The sequence below is a fragment of the Fulmarus glacialis genome, unplaced genomic scaffold (genome assembly GCF_000690835.1).
Source record: "Fulmarus glacialis isolate BGI_N327 unplaced genomic scaffold, ASM69083v1 scaffold21311, whole genome shotgun sequence".
Classification (NCBI taxonomy): Eukaryota; Metazoa; Chordata; class Aves; order Procellariiformes; family Procellariidae; genus Fulmarus; species Fulmarus glacialis.
The window spans coordinates 668-12,426 of record NW_009191148.1 but is presented as its reverse complement, the minus strand read 5'-3'; the positions used below and the strand labels follow the sequence as shown (position 1 = coordinate 12,426).

The 11,759-nt window shown below is 52.4% G+C and overlaps 1 protein-coding gene across 1 annotated transcript in view; it reads right to left on the bottom strand.

Moving 5' to 3' along the window:
• The window catches only part of LOC104083186 (tyrosine-protein kinase Mer-like), a gene marked incomplete at its 3' end in the record, with an annotated part of 18,200 nt that extends 8,340 nt beyond the window's left edge, over positions 1-9,860 (bottom strand). Inside the window, 8 exon segments of the mRNA XM_009586588.1 lie at positions 1,975-2,126; positions 2,417-2,600; positions 5,095-5,210; positions 5,897-5,983; positions 7,662-7,835; positions 8,081-8,181; positions 8,476-8,839; positions 9,743-9,860. Of these exon segments, the coding sequence (XP_009584883.1) occupies positions 1,975-2,126; positions 2,417-2,600; positions 5,095-5,210; positions 5,897-5,983; positions 7,662-7,835; positions 8,081-8,181; positions 8,476-8,839; positions 9,743-9,860 (1,296 nt within the window).
• Positions 9,861-11,759: the final 1,899 nt, after the last annotated feature.

Here is an 11,759-nt window from a genome sequence, read left to right as displayed (position 1 = left end):
CCCTACCGCAAGCCTAAAAATGCCCCGGGATCCTTTCGTATCGCAGACGGCTCTGCTGTGTCATCTGAGGACAGAGCCCGGCTGATATCAAACAGACCGTGGAGAGCATGAGCACACTGGCAAAGCAGACAGCCGTTCTGGCTGGACAGAACTGCCAAAGTTAATGGTTTTTTATGAGTGTTGCGGTAGTTGAGGAATTTCTTCACGTCCCAGCTCCGGCAGCCTTGGCTCAAACAAGAACTGCTGGTTTAAGAATAAAATAAAACAACTTTTTTGAAGTTTTTAAAACAGTTTTTAAGCCGGTTGTGGAGAAGAAGAGGCCTGCAGGTGGCCCTGCTGACACAGAAATACAGGACCCCCCGCCTTTACCGTGCTGGGGTTGTTAAACCGATGGTTATTTTGGGGCATTTCATATTTAGCCTGTCCAGGACCAAAACTCGGAAACTTTATTTCTGAGAAATCAGAGCTCCACTCAATAGCAAGCATGTTGCTCTTGTGCTTCAGCCTGTCTGTCCATCAGCTCAGGAGACCCTTGGGGGTCCATGGGAGAAGCGGGCATCGCACCAGCCCACGGTACTCTGCGGAAAGGTGACGGCACAGGCTCAAGCCGTTCCCGTGCCTCTTAATTCTGCGACAGCCCTTATAAAGAGACGTGCTGGCCCCTGCCCTCGGCTGGCTCTGACACGTGTTTTTACCTCCCGTAAAACCTGGAGGCTGATGAAACAAATCAGCAACGAACACAACTGCTTCCCTCGGTCTGCAAAGAGCCAAGGTCCCTTGCACAGCTACCTCCCACCGGAACTCACTCCCCACTAGAGGGGCTTTTTGAGCCTCCTGAAAGCCAGCGTCAATGGGAACAGTTATTGACCAGGAACCCAAGCAGAAATTTCACCCCACAAGCATTTGACTGAAGAAAATTGTAAAAACCAGCAACAACAAAAAAAGATAGTCTCCCAGGGCTTAAAGAGCAAGTCCTGTTTTTTCTTTCTGCTTGAGAGACGACAAATATGTCAGCATTTTTTTTTATCATGCTAGTCACAAGACCATAATATTGTTTTCCTGACCTCATTCGGTCTGGATCTATACATGCTCTTTTTCAGAGACGCAAAAGGAGAACAGAAAATGCAGCATCCTACAAAAAATAGGGTGTGAGTCACTTTTTCCACACCGTTCAGGCCATCAGTGCCTCTCTGTGCTTTCAGCCTGGGACAGAGGAAGACCAAACCACAGTGCAGAGGCGACAGCTGGATACATCTGCGCAATTATCCAGAGGCTCCCCGACCACTGGCAGAGCCTGGACGGGATGCTCTTTTGCCCAGCAGCTGAGATGAGCCAGGACTGCCCGAGAGGTCAGGCCAACCTCGCCCTAGCAAATTCCTGAAGGCTACTTCCCAAATCCTGGGAAAGGCAAGCAAGGTTGTGCCAGATGACTTCATACACTCATGGGCAGGCCCCCAGCCCCAAAATGTTCCTTGAGCTATGAAACTCTGTGCCATGGGTTTGCAGATGAGTTAATGCATGGAATCAATCCCATCTGAGTAAAGAACGACTCAAAATCCAGGGAACAAATTCTCCCAAACACGTTATGATTGACTCCATTGCTGGAAGTGCCAAGAGATGCTGCCAAACCTTGACTGCCCCTCCAAAGGCCGTACCAAAGATTGCCAACACCGGGAGGAGCATCTCACTTCTATTTTAGAGAATAGGAGCCGCGGTAGCAAACCTCTTGTCTCCTTCAAGCAGAAATGCTTCTTCCCAATATTATTGACTTAGGGCATTACCATGAGTTACATAAACACGCGAGAGAGAGACCACTTGTATTCAAAAAGCCCAGATGAAAGCACAAGACAGCAGATAAATAAGCTCAGAAAGAATATGTGGAAGCACCAAGACCAAACTGGACATCCCTGCTTGATGCCTGCTGGGATTTTTTCTAGGCTTTAGCCATTCTTCCCCGTTTCCCTGGTGACTTACCAACCCCTTGGAGTTCTGCCACCTGTACCAGATGTGATAGCCCTGCAGTTCCCCGTGGATCCTCCCCAGGGGCGGTTTCACCCATCGGATCTCCAGGGAGGAGCTGGATTCATTGAATGACACCGTGACGTTCAGTGGCGGGGTGGTTGGAGCTGCAGGAATCAAAGAGAAAGAAGGTGAGAGGAGCCAGGTAGATGGGTGCAGGGACATGGTAGGCGGATGGAAAATGAGCTGTAGCTCAACCAGAAAGCACATAGTATTTCCTACAGCCTTTAATAACTCCAGCCACCCCTGGGTAAATTTCCTTTCCCCAGTTGAGATGTCCCACCCCGTAAGCAACCATGACTCTGGACCAGCATCTCATCCAGGGAGTCCTGCACAAAGCACAGCTGCGCGAGCGAGGCAGGGAAACCCTTCTCAATCTTTGCTACTCATTTCCTACCTCCCTCGGTGGTGCTGGCGGTTATCCAGGGGCTAAACGGCGACCAGCCGACTTCATTCCCGCAGGAAACACGGATGTTATAATCCGCCATGGGCCCCAGCTGCTGGATGTGATACACGTGGGGAGGCACCGAGGTGTTGAAGAGCAGAAGGGAGACGTTGCTTCGTGGAACAGCTTCCTTGACCTTAATTGAAAAATCAGTCCACAAACAGGGATTAGTCAGCAACAACCTGTAGGGTGAGACGTGCGGCAGGAATTTTACATCTGTAAACAGGATCCAGAGCCCTGCCTCCCTCCCTGCCTCCCATCCAAACACCGGCAAGGCCTTGTTCCTGCACGCTGGCTCGTCTCTGCCGAGCAGAAAGCTGATGGCAGGCCATTCTCGGGGCCCAGGGGGAGGGCTCCAACACAGGCGGAGAAGAAAGAGTTGCGGTGGGGACACGGCAGAGATGTGTGAAATCGCCATCACTGCGGAAAGGAAGAGGGAGGGATCTTTTGCTCTTTCTTGTGGCATGGAGCAAAAGGAGCACCTGATAACACTACCAGGCAGCGAGTCCCAAAGAAACAAAGGAAAGGCCTTTTTCGTGCAACACATCATTAGACCACAGGACTTATCGCAATCAGATGTTGTGGGACTAATCACAGACCTCGTCAGACTCCGTCATTACATTTAGCAGCATGGATGAATTCAACTAAAAACAAGTCACGCTTTTTACACAAAGAGAAATTGCTCTCTCCCCAAAGGGCTGGCCGTTGAGCACCCATGTAGCTGCCCACACAGCCCTTGCAGCTCTCTGGAAAGCTTCTCATTTTGTGGGAAGCACCACGAGAGCGGCCTGGGCGGGACGGTGGGAGGAAAGAGGGAAGAGCAAGAACGAGGGACACCAGTGCAAGCGAGGCAGTTAACTCGGAAGACAACCCACAGGACATGTTTCAGCATGAACCACAAGCAGAAAGTCATATTGTCTGCTCAAAAGCCTCCTCGCATGGTTTTGGGGTGGCAGGAGACCTGCCCTTCTGCTTCAGCAACAAGAGTACCCCCGTGGGTAGGCCAGGATGCTCAGAATGGTCTCAGCATCGACACCAGCAGTATTTTCCAGCCAAAATGAAAGAGAACAGCCTTCAGACTCATAAAGCTGAGAAGGTCCCCAAAGCCATTGCTAGATGCTTTGAGGGAGGTGAGCAGTGATCAGACGAATGTGCAAGCTGCTTCTGAAAGCACCACTGGGGCTGGCTGTTCTCCTGAGCATCGAGCCCAGCTCAGCTATCTCAATCCTCACCTTGTCTTCTGGAGAGAGTCCATCAAATTAATGTATTTTTTAAAAAAACAGGTTTTTTGCAAACTTAAACAGTTTGAACTTGGCAGATGTGACAGCAACAGCTTCCTTTTAAGAACCAGCGTGCTCAGAAATGAGTCACTTGGTCGGTGGGCCACACCACCCAAGCGAGGGGATTATCAAAGGGGACAGGAGCAAAAAGGCTTAGTCACAGCTGTGTTTTTGCCAGAAATCATGTCTTGTTTTCCATTTTGAAAGGCTATTTCCTAATGACAGACCGTGAACGTTAAGTCATAGGAAATTCCTTGGCTCTCCACCCCACTTCCCAAGCTCCAGCTGGAAGGCAGCACTGGATGCGGTGCTAATATTAGCTCTGGTACCTTTCCTCTCTGTAACTCCTTTCACTTTTACCTGGCTTCAAACGTCACCTCTTTCCATGCATTATCTCAGCCGGAGTATAGATTAGCCGGTATAAAAAACATATCCACAAGAGACCAAGCAATGGGCTTGAACTGTGAAACCCAGCAACGTCAAACAGATAGAGCAGGTGGAAATACTTGCAGGGCTGCACCCATGGAGATGGCATTCCCTGACTTCTCCAGGAGACAGGCAACCTCTCAGCTCCTTCCCAGTACTTGTGAGGAGTGGAGAGTCGAGAGAAACCTCCACCTCCAAACCCCAGGGGGAAGGCTGCTTGGTTGGGAAGTGTTTGACCAGGAGGTAAAAGTAGGGACAAGCATGTGCCTGCAGCAACTGAAGGCTTGCAGTGTCTCCTGAAGAGCTACTTGGAGCAGTTCTGGGCATCTCTCCATGAACCTGACTGTCTCCTCTGAGGGGAGAGATTCTCCCCGCTCGCTCCCGCAAGCTTCACGGGCACGAGCCCCGACCGGCTCTTCCAGGCAAGCGACTCACCTGTTCCCATCGCCCCTTGTTTCTGCCCCCGCTCAACCACACCACTCCCAGGACAAAAACCTGCTTCACGCTCCCTGCGTCGGCTTCTCTGCAAGACCCCTGCCACCGACTTTCCCCCCTCGCAGCGGGCAGAGCAAAGCTGCAGACACTACCAAGCTAGCCTCCAGCCTCCAGCAGCTCCTTCCAAGCCTCCTGTCCACCTTGGCGGTGCTCCAGATCCCAGCGCCTGGGGACTCCGCTCGCTGCTCAACTTGGACTCCTCAACATCATGCCACCACAAATTCCCCAGCCACCCGGACCGCAGGGTGCGGGTGGGACAGCGTGCCAGCTTCCCCTTTCAAAGCCGCTGGGAAAGTCCAACTCAATTTGCCCAAACCAATGATCTCGTCGAATCCATGCGGTTCATGCCAGACAACACTGATTTCCACATGCCTCGGAGCATCCGTGTGAGGGGAGGCTGCAGGGCCAAAGTGGGTTATGGATGCTTACCTGGACACTGCAGCTGTTCAAGGCAGAGAATGCATCAAAGCCCGGCACCCAGGATATCACGATACCGTGGGCTGTTCGGTTGAGGACGTGCACGCTGGCGGGTGCGGATGGTATTCCTGCAAGGAAAAGACAAGGGCAGTCAGCTTGGAGGCCTGAGCACAAACGTGGCACGTCTGGCTTCCCCCAGGCAGCTCCCGGGGCTCAAACCGACTGTGCGTGAACCCCGGTACTGCCCTGGCTACAGCCGCAGTGGCATCCTCTATCAGTATACCGCGGATGTTTCAGACCAGTGGACAGGGAAGCAGAAAAAAGTCATTTGCAGGACTATTTTGACCATGTTCTATATTTGTGAGCTCTCTGGGCTGCTTAGAGGCAATGACATATTTTGGGGAACACCTTCCTCACATTGCTGGAGTGGCTCCCGTCAGGAATGTCGAGAATTTCCACCATTTCCTATGGAAAATTGTGAGCACCGCTCTGGTTACGAAGGAAGGAAAAGAGTGATACAGCCCTTCCGAAACCTGCTCTGGGGCTGACAGTTCTGCTTTCAAATGTTCTTTTTGGTGCTTCCTCCCACGGCAGTGATACTGGGATGACAGAACTGCACTGGGTGACCGTGCTACTACGTGCATCCCACTTGATTTTAAAAATAGGTTTAAAACGAGTTAAAATAAGTACGGGAGTCCTAAAAGCATTTCCTTCAGCTCAAGTAGAATGACTGCTGGGAAGGGTGGAGATCAGGACAGCTCCTGCTTGGACACATGTAGCCAACAGGTAAAGCAAGCATCACATTGCCACTTACCTTTCACGTTGACTTGCCCCGGGTTGGACGCGGTCAGCCCTTTCCTGTTGTGAGCCTCGCAGCTGAACAGCGCCGTTTCATTAAGACCTGCAGGGGGAAAAACAAGGACCTGTTCACTGGACCTGCACAAAACGCCCAAATCACACCAATTCTCCACCTGCTGCTCACAGAAAACCTTTGCAGCTTCCTTTCTTGCACTGTCGCTTTATTTTTTTCCAGCAACACAAAAGACCTTTTATTTTGCACTCAACGCTTCCCTTCGCGGCACTTCTGCACTGACTGCCCGGGGGTGACCCCCGCAGTCCAGCTCACCCACCTTCCACGCCGCGAGCATGAGCGTGCTGTCAGTGCGAGACGCGGCACAGCGGGCAGGACCGTATGTTTCTACGGCACCGTTGCACAACCTCCTGAGTAAGCAATTGTTTTGCGTTCAAAAAGGGAAAGACAGAAAGCAGAAGAGCCCACCACCACATTTTGAATCAGATGACTTATTGCTTTTCAAAGATTGCTCAAATCTCCCAGCTGTAACAGAGAATGACTGCTTTTGGGGGCCACTGGAAATACCCGACTGCGGACGGCTGCTTGTTTCCCCTGCGGCGTTGGCACAGCCTGTGTGAGATGACCCCGGGCAGCAACAGCGCTCAGGATTTTCGTCTCATGCAAAGGACTTTACTGGAGGTGCAGGGCTGTCCCTCCTGGGCACGTTGCTTGCTGCTGCTGCCAGGTGAAGGGCTCGCCATGGTGCGCTAGACATGTCGAGCGTTTGCGCACACCAGCAGCAGTGCCTCGCAGTGCGACGGGGCTGCTGCGCCAGGAGGGGGACTGCTCAAATGACCCGACCTAGCGTGTGCCAGCTGGATGCAAGAACATCCAAGAGGAATGAATCACTCCTTCCGGGTTTCACTGCCTTTTAAAGCCTGCCTTTGGACGCCAAGACGAGTCAGTTTTAGTCTGGCTGCTAATTAGCTAGTGGCCTTCTCCTCATGAGCAAATCAAGAAATCCCTCCTCTCTTTTGCCTCTGCAGCAAAACCGTGATGGGTTTTGTGTTACATGAAGGACTTTTCTCCCTGTGCTCCACCAGGCTGGCATGGAGACATGCTGCAGGGGCCAACCCAAGGCTTTCCAGAGACATTAAGAGGGGACCACCAGTAAAGCAGCCCATAAGAGCAGCAGTGTACTTGTTGGCATGGCCACAGGCTAGAGGAAAAATCTGCTTCTTGCTTAGAAAAGAGCGATTTGAGTGTCCCGCATCTTCCGAGGAAGAAATTTCCGGCAGGAGCCAGAGGGGGTCAGATGGGGGTTCCTGCCCCAAGATCATCCCTGGCAGAGTGGTCCCCCGGGCTGCCAAACAAGCGGCACAGACGGTGCTGAGTAGAGCCGTGCTCCCAGTGCTGAGGATGCAGCAGTAACAGGCTGGGTCTCATTTTTGCAAACTGGTACCTCTGTGGTACCTCTTTTGCAAAGCTGGACCCCCGTGTCCCACTGTATACAATTTGACGGCCGTATTTTATGCCAAACCTCCTGGGAAATTTATCTGTGCTGAGCTTTCCAGCCACGCGTCAGCAATGCACAGTGCCGCACAAAGACGAAGCAGGCTGCAACAGCCTTGTGACAGTGCACGGGAACACAGCCCCTGCCTAACAGGAGGCGCGAGGCCAAGGGGACAGGCTGTGAGATGGCACAAGACACCTTCCCACCCTGCCCTTCCTGGTAGCCACACAAAGGGGTCCCAGCTGGCCGTGGCGAGGACGCTGCATGGCTCACCCGGCACGGTCAGGACTGACGGGGAGATGTGGGGCTTCTCATTGACTTGGACGTTGTTGCGAAACCAGTAGATCTCCACAGGCTCCGGTGGGCCCACGGCTTGGCACGTGAGGTTGAAGGGACTGTTCTTGGTGACATTCAGCTTCTCAGGCTGACGAATGAAGTGTGGGAGCCCTGCACGGACACAAGCAGAGAAGCAAGAGATTCAGAGAACTTGGAAACATAGCCCTATCAACAACCCCAAACTGTCCTGCCCAGGGCTGTGCCCAGCTCCAGCAACAAGCCCCTTCCCATCCAGGACTCCCCGTTTCTGGAGGACAGCTCACAGGTCCCAGATCACAGTTCCCGGGGCTGTCACTCAGCCAGGGCACAATGCTCCGCACCTCCGGCACATCCGCCCTAGCCCTCCTCCAGCTCACCTTCCAGCTGCACCGAGATGGGATCTGACACCACCTCCGTGCCAGAGATGTTGAGTTTGCAGACGTAGGACCCGTTATCCGAGCGCTGGGCGGCAAGGATGCTGCCAGAGAGAACAGAGACCACGTCAGGGCTCTGGCGGGGAGCCTTGCCCCGCACACAGCTCCCGCAGGAGGACACAGCAATACTGCCAGCCTGGGGGTGGGTTTCGATCAGCACCAACCACCCCACAGCACACACCAAGTAAAAGCTGGGCTTGCAAAGCCAGGCTTTGGGGACTAGGGAGCATCTGCCCATCCTAGTCCCAGTCTCAAGCTCCTGCTAGCCATCTGGCCTCCCGTCTCTCCCTGGGAGCCAACGCTCAGGGCATCCCTCCAGGAAGGATGGCACCAGTTACCTGAAGGTGGAGGTCATTGCCACCTCCTCCTCGTCAGAGATCTCGAAGTGGCTGGTGGCGATGCGGTCCAGCACGTGCAGCTCCCTCCCATCCTTCCACAAGGAAATGCCCAGGGTGTCCGGCCTGAGCAGCAGCTGAGGTACGTTGATGGAGCAATTAAACGTGACATCCTTGTGCTCATTAATCACAATGTGTCGCACCGTGGGGTTAAACTTAATCTGTCCTAGAGAACTGGCTGAGGGCTCCTCCTGGGGCTGCTCTATGCTCTGGTGAGGCCAGTGACCAACGGTGGCCACGCTTCGCTCAGGGCGGTGGGACTCTGCCAACAGGTATGGCCTTGGATCTCGATTTCGGTCAGCATCATCTGCAAGAGAAGACCTTGGTTTTGCTACCACCAGCCAGCAAGTGCCCCCTTCCAAAACCCTGCAAAGCACCCCCGCTTCCATTAAGAATTAAAGGCAGTTGATTTACAGATGCTTCAAAAATTCAAAATCTCTAGGAAACCTCTCATAAGAGCCCCGAGGAGGAAACATGGAGCTGGAGGCTGCCCCAAGACTGACTATGTACAAGCAGCACCTCCAAAAAAAACCTTTTTAAAACAAACCGGAGCAGCCCAGGCTAAAGAAACTGCTCGGCCGCTTTTGTTTCGGCAGGGGAGAGGCAGGAGCTATTTCTGCTGCATCGCACCCCTGGGACTGGAATATAAAAGGATCCCTGGGCAGGAGGAATTTGGGACTTTACTCCAGTAAACCCCTTTCGGAGGCCTCATCTCTAGCATTTTCAGCTGGGGCAGAGCAAGAGTCCCCGGCGGGGATTTCTCTGATTTTAGGCTCTTTGCTGGTGATGCTCCTCCCTTCCCAGGACAGGGTGAGCTGCTCTGAAAGAGGGAGATGCTCTCGGTGTCAGCCACAAACGCTTTTGCTAAGCTAAGTGCCTCCACCGAGCTGCTTTTCTCAGGAAAACAGCTGCAGACAGATGAAGAAATGCCTTCAGACTGTGTAGGAGCCGGCTGCTGTTTAGTGTTGCTCTCCCAGGGTTTCTTCCCAGACATTTTTCCCAAGGCAAGACTATTTACCAGCTCTTTCTGAGGGCTTCGTGCCCCCACCTACAAATCACTTAACATACCCAGTCCTGTAACTGGGTTTTCCCCCTCGCTCCCAGCACTTCCCACCCCAGCCACGAACAAGATGAAGAGCAGCTCCATATAAACCAATTCCCCCCAAACAAAACAGTATATTTTTGAAGAGGTAAGGTCTAGAGAATATACCACAAGTAGATGCTTTTACTAGACCGTTTCCAAGCTTCCTGAGGCTTTCACAGGCATACAGAAATCCCAAGGAGAGCGGTAAATCCCCCTTGCTGCTTTCAGCAAGCAAAGGCGTCATGCTAGACAGGAATTTCAGCTAAATTAATTTGACTCTTCCGAAAAAAAAAACCTATTCACAATTTAAAAGATTATACCGCAGGTAGAAAGCACAACCTTTTCATTTAACTGGAGTTCAGCTGAGTTTGTTTTGAGGCAGGTCTTAGTCCTCAAACATCAAACGACAAGTTTTTAAAGCTACGTCATTACTATTGTGAGTAATGGGGCACCAGCCTAGTGCACTTTCCCGAGAGCCAAGAAACACAACCTAATTTTGAGGCTGGATATATTCCTTTGCTAAATCGCTCACTATTTTTAACCCTCGAGAAATGCTACTTCTAGACAGAAATTTGAGAAGGGTTTTTAAGTTCTGCCTGGTCTGGCGATGCAGAGAAAAGCGCGAGGCTCTCCCTGGCTCTCACACAAAACAATGGGTTTCCCTTTTAGAAAAAAACAAAAAGACCCTAAGCTTTTCCAACCTGCTTCCTAAGCTTTACCATCCCAACACAAACAAAGCCCATGTGACTGCTGCAAAACGCAGCCAACTGCCATTTACTTGCGGGCCGGGTCACCAGCTCTCAAACAGCCAGGCAGCTCCAAAAAGATTTGCCAAATGGAAACGAGCGAGCGACCCCAAATCCCCTTCCCTCCTCTGCTCTTCCCGGAGGTTACCCAGGCTGGAGCCACTTGCTGTCTGGCACAATCCAACCTCAAACAGCTGTTTTCATGCTGCGTTTCGAAGCTCTTCTGCTCTGGCCGGAGCAGCTCCCCCGGCGAGGACCCCTGGCCGGGGAGGACATGGACGCGTGCCTGCGGTCCCTGCCCTTGGTAAGCGCTCCGCCTGGTCTGGGACCATTTCTGCTCACCCACAGCTCGCCCCGGGCTGCTTCCAGTTAAAAGGCAAAGAGCAAAGAGGATCTTAGCCTCGTTTTCTATCCTGATTAAGTCGAAAGAGGTGTTTGCTGGTCCAGGAATGAAATACTTTCCTCTCTGACTCATGTGACAACAGGAATTTCTCATATCTAGCACTGCCTTTGGGTACCCCTTCCATCCCCAGCTGTTTGGGATGTGGCTATCTTCACGGTGTCTTCGAAGGGATTTGCCCTGTGGCAGGACACCCCTTACCTGTGTCCAGAGCAATTTGTTTAGACTGGCTCTAAAAGCCCACGCTAGAGCCGAGGAGCTGAAAGCCGGCATGCCTGTGTGGGTGCCTGCCACACTGGAGCAGCTCCCCTCGCTTACCGCAGCTTGGCCTGAGGGAAAAGCTGGCGCGGAAATAAATCCACTTGCAAGCACACTGCTGCTCTCTTGAAACACCTGGGATCACAGCAAAACTAAAGTGCTAGCAAAGACAGATCTTACTGTGCAGCCCGGCAAGTCCCGCATGCCTTCTCCATTACTCGCCTGGAGAACGGCATTTTAACAAGAAAGTCTTGCCTGCTATTAGAGGCAAGATACTTTATTTCGGATTAAAAACAAAGAGCAGGGAGTTGCACACCCCACGACTGAAACAGTGCAACGTTCTGCTGCAGTCCCAGTAAGGAAGGTGTTAGAAAACACCCAGGTTTGCCAAAAAGCTCCCTACATCCCTAGCCCTGGATTTCCCATTACTGGAAGTAATTCACCTGCTGACAACAGCTTTCTGCTCAGGCACTTGTTGAGTGTATCTTTGCACCCGGCCAGGGCAGGAGGAATGAAGAGCCCCTGCCTGCGGGTTTCCTACCTCTCCATCCCTTGGGAGCTGTCAGCAGTGAATTTCCCCAAGGGCTACACCTGACTTCCAAAGAGACTCTCGGAGTTCAAACACCTTTGGTATAAACCAGTCCAGGATTCCTGGTTAAACCCACAGTGAGTTCCCCTCACTGCAGATTCCCCCTGTTACAGAGTCAAGACCTTTCACTCCACCCATCCCAAAGCAAAC